Below are 19,625 nucleotides of genomic sequence, written 5' to 3' on the forward strand. Positions count from 1 at the left end.
TCATAATTCCATAACTTAATCTTAATTGATTCAGCAAAGAACAAATGTGTATTTACATACATTATGTGTGCCTGCATTTGTGAGAGAGCAAAAAAACGCAAAGGTGGCAATATATTGCTAAGTGAAAGATATGCAGGTGTATACTGTACGGTCCTTATAATCTTTCTGTAGTCTGAAGTTTTTCAAAATAAAAACTTGGAGCAAATACCAGAGAAGACTAAAGTTTAGATCTGTACAGACAAGGGCCTGCCAGCCTGTGAGGATGCTACTGGGTGTTAATTTTATCCTCAGTAAAAGGTCACTGTTCCTTGCTACAGCAAGATAGAGACTACCGCTTTATATATAATAAAATCCTACCTTTTCTCAGCATTAATATAGCGTACGTGAAGTCTACTGATTGTGACAGCACAGGAAATTAATGTCTAAATGAACTGTGTGTTACAGGCACATTTCACTAAGGGGCAAGCTTGTTTCTTAGAAGGAACCATATGGTAATCATCAACATGCCATTAGCCTATTACTTGACTTTGAGGAACCATTTTGTAAAGATTATCTGGTGCCTAATTAAAAAGAAAGAAATGAGACTCAGGTTTAAGATGCCTCTGGTATTCTGAAAGTATTCGGAAAGGTCATTCAAAAGGACTTCAAAATTGAGATTTTTCATTCATGTATTTATTCCACAATCAAAATAAATCATAATTTAAAGCCATAACATTTTGAAAAGGTAAAGGAGACTTTGTGTCACAGCTGCATTAATAAAACACACAGGTCTGAAGTGCAACACTAAACAGGTGTTTTCTGTTCCCGAGGTGGAATAAATACATAACAATCGCACATAAAATTTCACTAAAGATCTGAGATGAGGCAAATAACCCTTGAAAACAAACTGTACAATGAACAGAGGCAGGCTGCAAATAATTTTTCTTAACATTTTACTGCAAGAAGGAAAAACCCCCATTTCATGCTCCTGGCCTTGGTTTCTCTCTTCCTTCCTAAATCACATCCAAATCCAGAAAGGCCTCTGCACCCCATGCTCAAAAACACCACTGTGAGTCCCTAAGGACCCCAGCACAGACCGCTGTCAATGAGCATGTACACAACCTTCCTCCAGAACCTCCAGGGAAATCAGGAGCCCAAAGAGCAGCAGCATTTCTTTAAACAATAGTTTTAACTGTCCAATGAGCTCTGACCATGTGCATTTCATAAACAAACCAAAATATTGCCTTAATATCTTCCTATTTGTCTGGGAAAATGTTAAGTAAACCACTCAAGTAAAAAAAATGTTTACAGAGCAGTGAAAAAATGAAAATTCAAAGGGTTTATGCCAAAAAGCAAACCAGTCCTCTGCAGCCTAGCTCATTTGTTTCTGGGCTGCGAAGCCATGTAGAGAGCGATCAAGCAGTAGATGGTCCCCCCCAGCGTCAGCGCCATGGTGGTCCGGTAGAGCATTTGGTCAGGCAGGCCTCGTTTCAGGTGGATGGGCACACCGTCGGATTTCTGGAAAGCAAGAATTATCAAGGACATGGTTAATAATAAAAAGATTTTACAGTTTAGGCTAATCAAGAACAAATGTCTCTAGTTTAAAACTAATCCATCAACACACTGTAGTGGAAAAAGCCCTAATCCGTTAGAATGCTGACAGAAAGAGCGGTATACGTTTTCTTACAAATGCAGCCACAGCCTGTAGGGCCAAAGCCTTCTCCAAAATGGAGCCTCAGGAACACGCATGCAACAAATTTCACATTTCTAAGAAATTTATCATGTATTGCTTAATCAGGAAAGCAGCACGGGTGGATTTCTTTGAAAGGCAAAGGTAACCCACAGCTGAATGACCGCAGGCGCAAGCAATGCCCACATTTACTTTGACTTCCGATCATTAGTCAATGATGTCTGAGCGCACCAGCTCAGTTAACAGGCTCTAGTCCATTTTGTATTCAGCTTTTTCCCATTAAGCTGTTAAACCCGTGTTTAGAAAAGAGACTCCATAAAATGCTGAAACCATTATTTTGCACAGTCTCCAAACTCCCTCCCCCAAAGTAACTCAAGACCCCAAATACCCAATCAAGTCTTACTTACCGGATAAAAAGGGATTAAACTGACCAAAAGTCCCCAGGCCAGTCCTGAATCTGCACATATTTTTGAGGATGGGGAAGCTATCATCTAGCAACAGCAGTGACAGACACTGCCACCCCCACAGATCCTGAGATGCAGCTGGGTCACTGACCTCTCAATTATCTGTATGTAGATTACCGTTAGTAATATTTTAAAATCCAATTCTAGCTTCTCTCCGTTGATCAGCAAACCCAAGAGAGCCTCCTCTACTTCTAATAGCTCAGTGAATTTTAATATCAAGCAAGCAGAAAACAACTAGAAGAAAACTCATTGCCAAAGTAACAACTTATTCTCTAGTGTCTGTTCTAGTGTCTTCTCTCACCTGGAAAAACTTCTGGAGCTCTGGAACTTTGTTTTTCCCAGCATAATCATATACAGCAAAATCAGAACTCAGTTTGGTTGGTGTGGCAAATATGATAGGCGGTGCTTCTGTGGAAACCACAGGCCTTAATCCCTGTAGGAAAAATGAAAATGTCAAGTTGAAAGCATGCCTGGGCTTATGAACAACCTTTCAACAAGCAGGCTGTCTGGAATCGTGGAGGCAGTAATTCAACCACACAAGAAGGAAGGAAAGGCTCTCCAAGTCTGCGTTACAAGGCCTTTAATTTTAAGATTTAAAGTCCTTAAAGTTTCAACAAAATACCTTAGTCTACTTTCCCACAGCAAACCCCATCGAGAAGAATTCCCTGCCATTAAGATGGGGTTGGGGGAGGAGAGGAAGCAAACCACCGCAAAAATCCAATCTGGGCTTCCAGAAATAACTATTACGTCTCTCTTCCTACCAAATAAGTAAAACATTTATAACCTATATGAATTTTTGGTTAGATTTCCAAAGAGACCTGGCTGTCCCTTTTCTCCTCTGGGTGAGCTGACATACTAACATGTTATCTCTAACTCCAGAGTAGACATCAGAAACTGCCCAGACACACAGTAAAGGAACATCTCAATCTGGAAGAGCCTGTAATGGTAACAGACTTGTCTTTCAGGACCAGAAAACAAAACAAAACGATTAGAGTAATTGAACCTTCCAGCATTAATAAACCTGTAAGTTAAACAGATATAGTAAAAATAAAGGAAATTCAGCGTTCTCATCTGTGACATGTATATAAAAGTACTGGGATCTACCACTGAAAAGACTGCATGAGACACTACGTGCCTAAAGCAGCACACAGCACATAGTCAATAAATACAAACTGAATGACATCGGGCGTTAACACAAATTTGCGATTAGCAGCTCCCTGGGCCACGTGGACAGAAGAACACTCAGGCTTAAAAGGAACCTGAAGGGGGAGAAAAATGAAGTACTGTCACAGGCTACAACAAGGATAGCCCTTAAAAACATGCCGAGTAAAAGAAGCTAGTCAAAAAGACCACAACTCATATGACCCCATTCATATGCAAGTCCAAAATGAGAAATTCAACACAGACAGAAAGTAGATTAGCAGCTGCCTAGGGCTGGGAGGTGAGCAACAGGGGGGTGATAACTGCAGGGTACACATTTCTTCTGGAGGTGATGAAAACACTCTAAAATTAATGTGGTAATGTTTGCAGAGTATCTATTAACGCACTAAAAACCACAAGTTATCACTTTAAAAGAGTGAATGTATGGTATGTGAATTGTATCTCAATAAAGCTATTAAAACAAAAAAGAAGAACCTAAGGGGAACTCCGGTTTTCTATCTGATGGAGTAAAGCTACAGTGGCAGGTATAGAGATGGTTCTTCCAAAATAACCCGCAGATTAAGATAGGAGCTAAGAGTTACAAATCAATAAAATCACATCCTTTTATATTAAATTCTAACTACAAAAAGTAAAAATTTAAAGTTAGGAAGTAGAGTTCAAGCTCAGCCTCTTTCATTTTACAGATGAAAGAGAAAATCCTTTGCTCAAATTAACAGCATTGTCAGACCCCTGGTCCTTAATCTCTTCAAAGAAATAAAATTTACATATAACTGACAAGACTTATTCTAAAGATCATATATTGAAAGCTTCAATGATACTCCCACCAGGCAAGCATTAAGATCAACAGGGCAACAAAAAAGCATTAAAGCAAACTTGGTTTCGGTCCAAGATGGCAGCACAAAAAGATCCTGAACTCATTTCCTCCCAGGAACACACCAAATCTACACCTACACCCAGAGAGCAGTTCCTCCTGAAGAACCGCAGGCTGACTGAACAGCTTCTGCACAGCGAAGGATAGAGGGATCACACAGAGAATGGCAGGAGACAGAGATCGGGTAACAACAGGAATCCCACCTGATGCTAAGGACTGCAACAGGGTGGGATAGCACTGACAGGTGCACACACACAGATTCACCCAATCTGGGGCATGGCAAAAACACAGTGGTTTAAAAGGCAAACAGAGGGCGCCTGGATAGCCCAGTGGGTTAAGCGCCTGCCTTCGGCTCAGGTCATAATCCTGGAGTCCCAGGATCAAGTCCCTCACAGGCTCCCTGCTCAGTGGGGAGTCTGCTTCTCCCTCTGACCCTTCTTCCCCGCCCCCCACCCCGTGCTCTCTCTCTCACTCTCTTTCCCTCAAGTAAATAAAATCTTAAAAAAATAAAATAAAAGGCAAATAGACTAAGTGAAGGAAACCCCATATACTAATGCTAGAGCAACTGCTACATGGTGGGAGAACCACTGAACTCTCTATGGTTAGAAGGCGCTAGCAAGCACCATTGTTCACGTTCCCCCTCTGCCTTGATAGTGCAGATGGGAGCGGGCATGTTAGCCAGCCTGCAGCCTCCAGCCCACACCAGCTCCAGCTGTCCACCAAAGGCATCCTCCACCACATGCACCTGCCTCAGTTCCAACCATCCCACCAAGGCTGCCCCAGCACAGCACAAACCAGGACACCCCAGCCTGCACCAACTACAGCCCTCAATAGCTCAGCAAGGTGGCCCAGGCACAAAACACCCTGGGACACCCTTGGCCCACACCTGCTTCAGCAGCAGCCATCCAGCCAGGGCACTTCCTACGCAGAGCACCCCAGCCCATCCTGCCCCAGCTCTAGCCATCCCACTACAGAGTCCCAGGGTGGAGGGCCTGAGGACAACCCAGCCTGAGCCTGACCCAGCTCTTGCCATCCCACCAGGGCAGCGCTGGACCCAACCACTCCTGAACCACCTGGCCTGAACTTGCTCCAGTTCCCACCATCCCAGAGGGCAGACCCAAAGAATGCACCCTGAGCCTGCACCCACTACAGCTCTAGCCAGCCAAAGCCACCAGATACATACAGTCTACAGAAGGGACATTCCTACCTGAGGCCACTCCTTCAAGACTGGGGAAGGTAGCCGTTTCACCTAATTCATAGAAACAAACACAGAAAGTCAAACAAACTGAGAAAAAAGAAATATGCTCCAAAGAAAAGAACAAAACGTCAGAAAAAGAACTAAATAAAATGGAGATAAGCAATGACCTGATAGAGTTCAAAGTGATGGTCATAAAGACGCTCACTGAAGTTGAAAGAAGAGTGTAAAAGAACTCAACAAAGAGATAAAAGACATAAAAAAGGACCAGAGTTGAAGAATACAATAATTGAAATGAAAAACACACTAGAGCGAATCAAAAGCAGATTAGAAGATGCAGATGAACAGATTAGCAATCTGGAAGACAGGAAAATAGCACCCAAACTGAACAGCAAAGACAAAGAAGAATAAGAAAAAAATGAAGACAGGTTAAGGGACCCTCTGCGGCAATGTCAAGCACACTAATACTCACATTATAGGGGTCCCCGAAGAAAAAGAGAAAAGGGCAGAAAACTTATTTGAAGAAATAACAGCTGAAAATTTCCCTAACCTGGGAAAAGCAGACATCTAGGTCCAGGAAGCAGAGAGAGCCCCAAACAAGATGAACCCAAGAAGGTCCATACCAAGACACACAACAAACTAAATGTCAAAGATTAAAGACAGAATCTTAAAAGCAGCAAGAAATAAGGAACTAGTTGTGTACAAGGAAAACCCCATGAGGCTATAGATTTTTCAGCAGAAACTGTGCAGGCCTGAAGACAGTGGCACAATATATTCAAAGCACTGAAAGGAAAAACCGTACAACCAAGAATGCTCTACCTCACAAGATTATCATTCAGAACTTAAGGACAAATAGGAGTTTCTCCAGACAAATAAAAGGTAAAGGAGTTCATCACCACTTAAACAGACTTAGAAGAAATATTAAAGGGACTTTAAGCAGAAAAAAAAAGGCCAAAACTAGAAAAAAATACAAAACAAAAAAACTTCACTGGTAAAAGCAAACATATAATAAAGGTAGTAAATTAATCACTTATAAAACTAGGATGAAAGTTAAAAGATGAGTAAAATCAATTACATCTATAAAATTTGTTGAGATTCACAAAATAAAGATGTAGAATATGACATCATATACATGCATGGGGGAGGTTAATATGTAGTGATTTTAGAATGTGTTCGAATTTAAGCAACCATCAGCTTACTACAGACTGCTATATACTTAAGATGCTATATATGAACCTAAAGCCAACCAGAAACCAAAAACTAAGAAAAAAATCCACAAAAAAATAAAAAGAAAGGAATCCAAGCAAAACACTAAAGTCACCAATTACAAGGGAAGAGCCAGGAGAAAAAAGAAAAACAAAAACCACCAGAAAACAATTAACAAAATGGCACCTGTAAATTATTACTTTAAGTGTAAATGGTCTAAAACAATGGGGCACCTCAGTGGCTCAGTCAGTTAAAAGTCCAATTCTTGATCTCAGCTCAGGTCTTGATCTCAGTGTTATGAGTTTGAGCCCCACGCTGGGCTCCAGGCTGAAGGTGGAGCCTACTTAAAAAAGAAAAAAAAAAAAAAAGTAAATGGTCTAAATACTCCAATCAAAAGACAAGGGTGATTCAATGAATAAAAAACAAGGGCCATCTATATGCTGCCTACAAGAGGCTCTCTTCAGACATAAAGACAAGTACAAACTGAAAGTGAAGGGATGTAAAAAAAAAAAAAAATACCCCACACAAATGGAAGCAAAAAGAAAGCTGGGATGGTAAAATATATTAGACAAAGTAATCTTTAAAACAAAAACTGTAAAGAGACAAAGAAGGGCATTATATAAAGGGATTAATCCGACAAGAGGATACAACAACTGTAAATATCTATGCACCCAACACAGGAGCACCTAAATATACAAAGCAAATACTAACAGAGAAAGGGAGAAACAGACAGTAATACAATAATAGTAGGGGGCTTTAACACCCCAATTATATCAACGGATAGAGCATCCAGACAAAAAAATCAATAAGGTAACAGTGGCTTTAAATAACATTAGACCAGACAGACCTAGCAGATACCTACAGAACATTCCACCCATAAGCGGCAGAATATACATAGTTTTCGAGTGCACCTGGAACATTCTCCAGGACAGATTACATGTTAGGCCACAAAACAAGTCTCAAATTTAAGAAGATGGAGCATCTTCTTCATTCACAGCAGTATGAACCTAGAAATCAATTATAGGAAAAAAACTGGAAAAAAACACGAACACATGGAGGCTAAACAACATGCTCCTAAACAATCCATGGATCAAGGAAGAAATCAAAGAGGAAACTGTAAAGATACAGGGAGAAATGAAAATGGAAACAATGATTCAAAATCTTGGCCTTGCAACAAAAGCAATTCTAAGAGAAAGTTTATAGTAATACAGGCCTACCTCAAGAAACACGAACAATCTCAAACAAACTTAACTTTACACTTAAAGGAACTAGAAAAAGAATGAAGAGCAAAGTTAGTAGAAAGAAGGAAATAACAAAGATTATAACAGAAATAAATTAAATGGAGACTTAAAAACAATGAAACTAAGAAGTGGTTCTTCAAAAAGATAAAACTGATAAACTTTTAGCAGACTTAAGGAAAAAAGAGCTCAAACAAAATCACAAATGAAAGAGAAGTTACAACTAACACCACAGAAATACAAAGGATTATAAGAGACTACTATGAAAATTATATGCCAACAAGCTGGACAACACAGAAGAAATGGATAAATTTCTAGAAATATACAATCTTCGAAGACTGAATCAGGAAGAAATAGCAACTCTGAGCAGACCAATTACTAGCAGAGAAAGTGAATCTGTGAACAAAAAACTTCCAACAAACAAAAGTCCAGGAACTACATGACTTTACAGATAAAATCTATAAACATTTAAAGAAGAGTTAATACCTGTCATGCTCAAGCGATTCCAAAAAATAGAAGAGGAAGAAATTCTTCCAAATTCATTCTATGAGGCCAATACTACCCTGATACCAAAACCAAATACAATACAAAAAAGAAAATTACAGGACAGTATATCTGATGAACACAGATGCAAAAAAATACTCAACAAAATTTAGCAAACTGAATTCAACAATACATTAAAAAGATCATTCACCACGATCAAGAGGGACTTATTCCAGGATGCAGAAATGTTCAATATGCACAAAAATCAATCAACATGATACACAACATTAACAAAATGAAGAATAAAAATCACATGATCACCTTAACAGATGCAGAAAAAAACATCTGACAAAATTCAACATCCATTTATGATAAAAACTCTCAACAAAGTGGGTTTTTAGAGGAAACATACCTCAATATAATAAAGACCATATATGATAAATCCACCAGCTAACATCATAATGGTGAAAAGTAAAAGCTTTTTCTCTAAGATCAGGAACAAAACAAGGATTTCTCTTCTCCCCACTTTTATTCAACACAGTCCTGGAAGTCCTAGCCACAGCAATCAGACAAGAAAAAGAAATAAAAGGCATCCTAAGTGGTAAGAAAGCAGCAAAACTTTCACTATTTAGAGCTGACATGTTATTACATATAAAAAAAAAATACTAAAAGGGGCGCCTGGGTGGCTCAGTCATTAAGCGTCTGCCTTCAGCTCAAGTCATGATCCCAGGGTCCTGGGATTGAGCCCTGTGTCAGGCTCCCTGCTCAGTGGGGAGCCTGCTTCTCCCTCTCCCACTCCTCCTGCTTGTGTTCCCTCTCTTGCTGTGTCTGTCAAATAAAAATCTTTATAAATAAATAAATAGATAGATAGATAAATAAATAAATCACTAAAAATTCCACCAAAAAACTATTAGAATACATGAATTCAGTAAAGCTGCAGGATACAAAATATACAGAAACGTGTTGCATTTCAATATGTTAATACTAAAGTAGCAGAAAGAGATATTAAGAAAACAATCCCACATACATCAAAAAATGAAATACCTACAGAATAAATTTAACGAAGGAGATGAAAGACCTGTACTCTGAAAACTATTAAGACAATGATGAAAGAAAGTGAAGACACAAATAAATGGAAAGATATACCACGCTCATTAATTGGAAGAATATTGTTAAAATGCCCATACTACCCAGAGCAGCCTATAGATTCGATGCAACCCCTATCAAAATACCAATACCATTTTTCACAGAAGAAAAAATAATCCTAAAATTTCTATGGAACCACAAAAGATTCCAAATGGCTAAAGCAATCTTGAAAAAGAAGAACAAAGCTGAAGGTATCACAATCTCAGATTTCAAGATATACCAAAAGCTGTAATAATCAAAACAGTATGGTACTAGCACAAAAATAGAGATCAATGGAACAGAATAGAGAGCCCAGAAATAAAACCATTCTTTATATGGTCAATTAATCTACAACAAAGGAAACAAAAATACACAATGGGGAAAAGACAGCCTCTTCAATAAATAGTGCTGGTAAAACTGGACAGCTACATGCAAAAGAATGAAATTGGGGGTGCTGGGTGGCTCAGTCACTTGAGCATCAAACTCTTGGTTTTAGCTCAGGTCAGGAACTTGCAGTTGTGGGATCCAGCCCCACCTCAGGCTCTGCGCTCAGTGTGGAGTCTGCTCCAGATTCTCTCTCCCTCCCCCCCTCCCACCACACTATCTCTCTCTCTCTCTCTCTCTCTCTCCTGGCTGGCTCAGTCAGCAAAGCATGTGACTTGTTCTCAGAGTTGTGAGTTCAAGGCCCCATGTTGGGTATAGAGTTTTGTTTTTTTTTTTTTTTTTAAGATTTTATTTATTTTGACAGACAGAGACAGCCAGCGAGAGAGGGAACACAAGCAGGGGGAGTGGGAGAGGAAGAAGCAGACTCCTAGAGGAGGAGCCTGATGTGGGGCTCGATCCCAGAACGCTGGGATCATACCCTGAGCCAAAGGCAGACGCTTAAGGACTGTGCCACCCAGGCGCCCTGGGCATAGAGATTTTTTTTTTTTAAATCAAGAAAAAAAAAAAAAAGGAGCGTTTGGCTTTAGACTAGGAGGAGACAAAGGTGCAACTGTCTTCGGTCATCCTGAATCAGGGTTCATCCAACACGAGCCACCTCCACCATGCCACCTAAGTTCGACCTTAACGAGATCAAAGTTGTATCATATACTTAGGCCCAGAATGAAATGGTACCTCTGCCCCTGCCCTGATAATAAAAGCCCTCAATGAACAGCCAAGAGACAGAAGCAGAAAAACATTAAGCACAGTGGAAATACACTTTTCGTGAGATTGTCAACACTGCACGACAGATGTGGCACCAATCTTTACCCACAGAACCCTCTGGAACCTTTGAAGAGATCATGGGGACTGCCCAGTCTGTGGACTGCAATGTTGATGGCCACCACCCTCATGACATCATAGATGACTTCAAAAGTGGTGCAGTGGAATGCCCAGCTAGTTAAGAGCTACAAGAAAAATACTTCAATAAGGATCATTTGAAAACAAAACAAAAACCAAAGGAAACAAAAAACCCACAAAAAATAAATTCAAAATGGATTAAAACCCAAATGTAAGACCTGATATTATAAACTCCTAAAAGAAAACATACACAGTAATCTCTTAGACATCAGTATTAGCAATATTTTTCTGAATCTGTCTCTTCAGGTAAGGGAAACAAATGCAAAAATAAGCAACTGGGACTACAGCAAACTAAAAATCTTTTGCACAGTGACAGAAACCAACAAAACAAAAAGGCAACCTACTGACTGGGAGAAGATTATGTGAAAATGATCTATCCAATAAGGGGTTAATACACAAAATATATAAAGAACTTATACAACTCAATACCAAAAAAAAAAAAATGTACAGAGGACCTGAACACACATTTTCCAAAGATGACTTACAGATGGCCAAAAGACACATGAAAAGATGTTCAGCACCACTAAGTATCAGGGATATGCAAATCAAAACCACAATGAGAATGGCTAGTATCAAAGAGTCAAGAAATAACAAGGTATGTAGAGGATATAGAGAAAAGGCAGCCCTCATGCATTGTTCATAGGAATATAAATTGGTGCAGCCATTATGGAAAACAGTATGGAGGTTCCTCAAAAAAATTAAAAATACAAACGCCATACAAACCAGTAATTCTGCTTCTGGGTATTTTCCCAAAGAAAATAAAAATATTAATTCAAAAAGATATGTGCACCCCTATGTTTACTGCAGCATTATTTACGATAGCCAAAATATGGAAGCAATGTAAGTATCCATCAAGAGATGAATGAATAAAGAAGACGTGGTGTATATATACAGCAGAATAATACTCAGCCATGAAAATAAGATATTGCCACTGGCAACAACCTGGTATTATGCTAAGTGAAATAAGTCAGAAAAAAACAAATATTATTTCACTTATGTGTGGAATCTAAAAAGTAAAACAAAAAATAGAAATAGACCCATAAATACAGAGAACTGATGGCTGCCAGGGGGCAAGGGGGTGGGGGGATGAGGAGAAGGAGAAGAGGTGGAGGAAATTAAAAGGTACAAACTCCCAGTTATAAAATAAGTCAGGAGGATAAAAAATACACCATACAGAATACAGTCAATAATGCTGTAAGGTGACAGATGATAAGTACACTTACTGTGGTGAGCATTTTGTAATGTATATAACTGTACAATCACTATGTTGTACACCTGAAACTAATATTGTAAATCAACTATACGTCAAATAACCACCCCCAAAAGTAAACCTGGTTTCCGTTTCTTTGACACAGTCCCACAAATGGGAATGAACCGTGGACTTTTTTCCTGCACTGCATTCACTCATTCAGCATATATGACTGAGCACTTACTCTATACTGAAAATACACGATGAATAAGACAGATACAATCCCTGCCATTATGGATATTAATGTTATGGAATAACATTCACTAATTACGTACTCAGCCTTTCTTATATGCCCAACAACCGGTCAAGCATTTCACACACATCATCTCATTTAATCCTGCCAGCAACCCTACCAAGATGTTACTTTTCCCATTTTATAAAGAAAACTAGATCAGAGAAGGCAACTTGCCCAAGATCATGTAGCAAAAAGAATGGACTCTAGTGTTGAAACTCAAGCCCCTCTAAAGTCCAGGCCTTGGGATTTTAAGTATTCCACTACCTGCCCCCACTGCCCCTCTCAACTATTGCTTAAAGGCAACAATTGATTTAAAGAGTTTCATGAGTAAGCTGCTAGTTTATTATATTATTATTTATATACTAAATTTAGTATATAATACACTCAGACTCAGAAGGAGTTAGAGATGGGAAGACAGGCCCTAACTACTGAGATAAGAAGGTAAGAAAGTATCTCTTTGAAGAATTTAACACACTCCTTTATTCTGTGAGTTTGGATTTTCTCCTATAAGGATCATTTCCCCTTGAATGCAAAAATTTAAAAAACTCTTTCTACCAAGCAGCTCTGAAAATGGTTTGAAGTTAAATTCTTGTTTTGACAGGACTAATGTAAAAGCATTTTTAGAAAGGATTATATCTAATCGCTCAGTGTTTATTCACCCATCAAGTGATTCAAAACTACAGCAAAGTTTTTGAACAGTATCATCTGAAAAAAGGAATATCAATCATCTCCATGGTTTTAAATAATTCCGTATTTCCATTTATAATACTGTAAAAGTTCGGAATATGGAATTTTAAAGTTACCAATAATCCCAGTATCTTATCCCATTAACTATTAAGAGTTGTATATTCTCCTTCAATCTTTTCTCATAGGTGTACTTTAACATCTATAAAGTCACAGTATAAAATTTTACATTCTAGGGGACCTGGGTGGCTCAGTCGGTTAAGTGTCTGCCTTGGGCTCAGATCATGATTCCAGGGTCCTGGGATTGAGCCTCCCATCAGGCTCCCTGCTCATCGGGGAGCCTGCTTCTTCCTCTGCCACTCCCCCTGCTTACGCTCTGTCAAATTAATGGATAAAATCTTAAAAAAAAAAAAAGTTCTACATTCTGTTTTCATTTATAATAAGCATTTTTTTTCAGGATCCTACATAATCTTCATAAATAAATTTACTTTTCACATTAACCCTGTAAATGAGGTATTATCATCCCATGTTACAGATGATTTTTTTCAAAGATTTTATTTATTTTAAAGAATAAGAGTGAGAGAGAGAGAGAGAGAAAGAAAGATACAAAAGCAGAGTGGGGGGGGGGCGGTCAGAGGAAGACGACTCCCGCTAAGGGGGAAGCCTGATGCAGGGCTTGATCCTGGGACCCTGGGATCATGACCTAAGCCAAAATGAAGAATCAGATGCTTAACGGACTGAGCCACCCAGGTGCCGGGAACCATTTTTAATACTGCTCACGCACTGCAAATCCTTTTGGCTCTACCTTCAAAATACACTCATCATCTGACCACTTCTTACCCATCTCCACCAGGGGTCCAAACCTCTGGATTTTGATAACAGCCTCCCAACTGATCACCCTCCTTCCATTTCCACACTTGCCACCCCACGGTCTACTCTAAACGCAGCAAGTAGTGATTGCAGAGGTCACTACTCAGCTCAAACCTCTCCAAAAGCCTCCTATCTTGCTGAGCAAAACCCAAAGTTTTTACAATGACTTCCAGGGCCACGAGATACACCCCTCAAACCCCACCACCCTACCACTTACATCATCCCCTTTCTCTACCCCAGTCCCATAGACGAGCCCCTTAAACCTCCCAGGCACCAGGCACTGTTCCCTCTACCTAGCATGCTCTTCTCTGGGTATCCACCTCACCTCCTTCAGGTCTTTGCCCATGTGTCATCTTCTCAGCAAGACATTTCCTTACCACCCTTTTAAACTGCATGTCCTCCCCCTTACCCTGCCAACAACCTATCACCTGTTCCTGGTTTTTTTCCTCCACAGCACTTATCAGCACCTAACATACTGAATTTTACTTTGTTTACTGTGTCTACCCCTACTGCAATGGAAGCCTCACGAAGGCAGGGTTTTGGCATGTTTTGTTCACTGCTCCCACTTCCCAAGACTTGAAAAAGCGAACAGCACATTCAGTAAATATCTGTTGAATGTATAAATAAGCTATAGCTTCACCACAATGTAGACTTAAATATTTCAGAACCAAAGTCATGTAAATCAAATCAGCAGTTGATGGCACAGCCTCCCACACCTCCCACAAATGAGAAAACTAGTGAATGCTGTTCTTAAAATAGTGGACTGCAGACCAAGTGGAAATCACAGGTTTTGCTTTTTAATATCAAATCTCTTAGCTATTTACACAATCACTACCTCTGCAATTAAGAGCCATTCAACAGCAACCACATTTAGCTGTTGAGTTCTTCCTAGTATAATTTAGTTGCTCCAAAAAAATTTTTTAAGATTTTATTTTTAAGTAATCTCTACACCCAATGCAGGGCTCCAAATCAGAACCCCGAGATCAGAGAGTCATATGCTCCACCAAATGAGCCAGCCAGGTGCCCCTAGTTGCTCCAAATTTTTAAAGAGCAAAGTCAACTTGATTTTTTTCCCCTCGAAGTTGACTGGCCCAAGTTTCCCTTTTCTTCTACCTTTTAGGTTTGAGAAGGAGGAGGGTAGAGAAATAAGAGAATTAGACAAATTTTTTTAACTTTTAAATGATAGAATTTTTCAATGCACTGATGTGAATTCACTCTGATTTAGGACTAGAAACAAGTTTCAATCTGCAGCAACTCAAGTTCTTCCCTTCTAACTGCCAGCAAGATATCACCCCTCCATGTTTCCTGGACACATCACACTCTGCAGGTCCAAAATTCACCCAGTTGCTCAGAAACCTATTCAGTTTCTAAGGAAAGCACTACCATCCTCTCATTACCAGTCATCCTGGAGTCCTCCTTTCTCACCCCCCATCTCCCTCATCAGTCACTAAATCCTTATCCCCCAGACCTCTCTTTCTCCTTTCCCACTCGGAAGACCCTGAACTATTTTATGGGTTTAACAGGCATCCCCAGTACTGATCTCTCCCAAGTCATATTATCTTTTCAAGCATAGCTCTGTCATGATACTTGCTCCTCCATCATAAACCCTCCTTTATTAAAGGTAAGAAGTACGCCCTTGTTTCAACCTCTGGACAAGACTCTACCACAACTTTCTGCATCAAGATTCTTTGTAAATTCCTGTTTCTCACAAAATTAAGTCCTACCACCCTAGACCCTTCATCTATCTGCATCTACCACGGCTAAACTTACTCTCAATGATTCCCCTGCAACCACCTCCCCTCCTTCACTCTCACAGTTCCCTTTATCTAGAATGTCATTCTGCCCTCTTAACTACAATTGTTGAGTCATAAGGTAAAAATGTTTCCCTTTTTAAGAAACTGCCAGACTATTTCTAAAGTGGCTGCACCATTTTACATTCCCACCAGCAATATAGTAGGGTTCCAGTGTCTCCACATTCTCACTAACACCTGTTGTCTGTCTTTTGATTTTAGCAGGTGTGAAGTGGTATCTCGCTGTAGTTTTGATTTGCATTTCCCTAATGACTAATGATGTTCAGCGTCTTTACATGTGTTTATCAGCCTCAATTTATTTTGACACAGGACACAAAAAGATAAGGAAAATGCTTTTCAAGCAACCACCGGAACATACAATTACTTGCCATCAGTTGATTTATAAATATCTACCTGCACCACTGTTAGAAAACTAGTTTTTCCATATCAGGTTATTCAATACATGTTAGGTTATTCACTTTACATAATATTGAAAGTTACAAACATGTACATTTTACAGTGTGCTGACATTTTCAAATAAATAAAAACCGAAGTACTACTAATTACCAAAGCCAGAACACCTGGTTTGGGGGATGCCTGTCACAAGCATCCCGAAATCTGCATATAAAGCCTAGACAAAAATCACTTCTTTCAACACAGAGTAAGAAATCCTTAAGTAGGGGCGCCTGGGTGGCGCCATCGTTAAGCATCTGCCTTCAGCTCAGGGCGTGATCCCGGCGTTCTGGGATCGAGCCCCACATCCGGCTTCTCTGCTGGGAGCCTGCTTCTTCCTCTCCCACTCCCCCTGCTTGTGTTCCCTCTCTCGCTGGCTGTCTCTCTCTGTCAAATAAATAAATAAAATCTTAAAAAAAAAAAAAAAAGAAATCCTTAAGTAACTAAGAACTTACATTCTCAAGAGAAATACAATTTAAGAGGAACTAGAAATCTGAAGGCCCTACCTGTACCACATGCATCTCAGAGTAATCTCTGCTCTGGAGGCAATTTAATTTCAATATGCTAGTCTTAGCCTAAAATTTTACTTCCTCGCTAAGTAACAAAACCTAGATTATGCTAAAATTCTATTAAAAGAACATCTACAGCTCGGATGGCTCAGTCAGCTGAATATCTGCCTTCCGCTCAGGTCATGATCCCTGAGTCCTGGGATCAAGTCCCACATCCAGCTCCTTGCTCAGCGGGGAGCCTGCTTCTCCATTTGCCTGCCATTCCTCCTGCTTGTGCGTGCGCGCGCTCTCGCTCGTGCTCTCTTTTTCTCTCTTTCCTCTCTCTCTCTCTCTCTCTCTCTCTGACGGGTCCAAAACTAAAAATAAAAGAACATCTACAACCACAAACAAATCAATTGTGATATATTCACACAATGAAATCCTACACAGCAATAAAAGGAACTACTAATACATGTAACATGAATGAACCTCAAAAATACTGATGGGGGGGAAGAGTACTGTGTGGTTCCATTTATGTGAAATTCAAAAACAGCAAGACTATTTATTTATAATGGTCACAATAGGAAGGTGGATAGGGAAGGGAACTTCTAGGGGTGATGGACTGTCCTATATGTTAATAGGGGTATGGGTTACAGTGTACGCATTTGTCGAAACTCATTAAACTGCAACGTTTAAGATCAGTGCACTGAAAAATACACTTCTTCTATAGAAGCAAATATGATAGAAATGGCTATTCCCCTGTAACCTGCAGAAGAAATAAATCACTGTTGACAACTCCTTCTTTAGACCTCATTACCAACTTGGCTTCAGTGACACCACACTGGTTTCCCTTCTAATCCTGGTTTGTTCTTTTGATAAATGTTCCTCCTCTACCCTCCCCTTCATGTTTCTGTAGTCTAATCATATTCCCACCTTTCTTCCCTATATGATTTCCCCACCACAGATTCTACCACCAACTACAGGCTGAAGACACCTAGACCTATTAAACTCCATAGTCCTAAGTCCAGCTACTACATGACATCATCACAAGTTCAACATTTATAAACCTGGACCCTTCCTCCCGAACCCCCAAAACTTGCCCCTTTTGCCCTATCTTAATTTTTTAAAAAATACTTTATTTGGCAGAGAGAGAGAACAAGCAGGGGGCGCAGCAGGCAGAGGGGGAGGGAGAAGCAGCTCCCTACTGAGCAGAGAGCTCGACCACGCAGGGCTCCAGGGCTCGATCCCAGCACCCTGGGATCATGACCTGAGCCGAAGCCAGACGCTCAACCCACTGAACCACCCAGATGCCTTTATCTTAGTTGATATTAACAGCAATCTAATCTTAGACTGAAATCACTCTGTTTTTAAAGATTTTATTTACCTGAGAGAGACAGAGCAAGCGCACGAGAGGGGAGGGGTGGGCAGGCAGAGGAAGAGGGAGAATAAGACTCTCCGCTGAGCAGGGAGCCCGCCTCGGGGCTCAATCCCAGTACCCCGAGACCATGACCTGAGCTGAAGTCAGACACGTATCCCACTGAGCCACTCAGGCGACCCTGAAATCTCTTAAAACATCGTCCCTACTTGGGCAAGTTGCAGTGTCCCCCAGAAAAAGAAGGAGGTAACAAAAGAGCATCCTTGACATCCCACCTGGGATCCTTACTATTCAAGTCCAGTTTTCCAACTAGGAACATGATGGTATCTCACACTCAACTTCTGGAGAACAGCTACCACTTATCCAGTACCAACCACCTGCCAAAGACGGCTAATGACGTGACACACTTCATTCAATCTGTACTAAAGTTGCCTTAGATGAAACTAAGCTCACAATAAATCAAGCAACCTGATAAAGATCATAATAAAGCGTCAAAACAAGGATATTAGCTCTTAAAAGTCTACAACTGAAAATGAACTCCAACTAGCAAAATGAGCGCACTCAGAATACTTTTTAGACTCAAATAGCGGCAGTCAACCCATTTTACAGCTGAGAAGCATAAGGCTGTTGCACGTAACTGCCCAGATTCACCTGGACATTTGAAAGAACCCTTTAAGTCCCCCAATTCTGATCATACAGGCTCTCCAGTCCCTACGGCTTCCCTCTGTGCTGTCATCCCAGCTCTCCAACCTCGTGCTTTGATGCGGCTTTCGGGCTACGCACGGGTTACCAACGGAGCACTGAGGGGACCAAAAGCGGAACCTCCTTACAAAAGACAAAGCCGAACTTCAGACTTTTGCCGGGTAGCATCCTGGGCCACGCCGACCCCACAAGACACCCCCGACCGAGAAGCAACGACCTCGGAGGTCACCTTGACCCCAGTTGAATGCCAGGCCCAACTTCCGCGGCGGACCAGCCCTGCCGGGGAAGCAGCTACAGAATGAGCAGCCTCTACGGCCGCTGCAAGCAGATGCAGAGAGGGGCCGAGAGGTGCGGGGCGAGCCAAACCGAACCGCCGGCAGAAATTACGCCGGGCTCCGGCCTCACGACTGCCAGGCGCAGAGGCTCGGGCGGCCACTTCTGTCCGAGACGGCCCGGCGCTACCGGTACCTGCGGGATATAGGCGTCGGAAGCCCATGTTCCAGTCAACTTCTGCGTGAAGCCACTAAACTTGTAATACATGACGCCCGGTGTCCGGCTTCCCGCAGCCGCTGCCTGCGCGACTGCTCCAGAGAAGGACCCTGCCTTCCCGGCCTCGCCTTAAGTCTCAGCTCAAGGACCCAGCGCCAGGAGACGGGCTGCCCGGAGATCGCCTAATTTATAACATGCCCTCTTCAGCCATATCAGGGAAAAAGAAACCGAAGTGTCAGGACCAAGAAGGCAAAAAAAAACAGCTCTAGCAGAGCGCAGAAAGCGGCCGTAGCGGGGTCTGTTGAAAGCACGAAGTTCCCCCCGCCCCCAACCCACACGCGCACATTTTGATTCGGGCAATGCCGAGACGCCTTAAGAAATGCGCAAGCGCCCTGCGAACCAGGCCGGAGGCTGAGGGACTCTCCAGGGTCGAGTGGGGCGGGCCTGGGGCGGGGCCTGAGGCGGGAGGGGCGGGGCCTGGGGCGGGAGGGGCGGGGAGAGCTAGAGTTGAGGGGCCACTAGTTGGGCCTTGGGTAG

The 19,625-nt window shown here is 41.3% G+C and overlaps 1 protein-coding gene across 1 annotated transcript; it reads right to left on the reverse strand.

Annotated features, from left to right (window-relative positions):
- Window positions 1-650: 650 nt before the first annotated feature.
- Window positions 651-19,225, reverse strand: LOC103671542 (cytochrome c oxidase subunit 7A-related protein, mitochondrial). The gene is made up of 3 exons (XM_008700189.2): window positions 19,068-19,225; window positions 2,435-2,566; window positions 651-1,497 (listed from the first exon to the last, which is right to left on the reverse strand). Exons 1-3 carry the CDS (start codon window positions 19,137-19,139, stop codon window positions 1,357-1,359), a joined length of 345 nt encoding a protein of 114 aa, XP_008698411.1. The 5' UTR covers window positions 19,140-19,225; the 3' UTR covers window positions 651-1,356.
- Window positions 19,226-19,625: the final 400 nt, after the last annotated feature.

This window comes from Ursus maritimus, unplaced genomic scaffold (assembly GCF_017311325.1).
Source record: "Ursus maritimus isolate PB19 unplaced genomic scaffold, ASM1731132v1 scaffold_6, whole genome shotgun sequence".
Classification (NCBI taxonomy): Eukaryota; Metazoa; Chordata; class Mammalia; order Carnivora; family Ursidae; genus Ursus; species Ursus maritimus.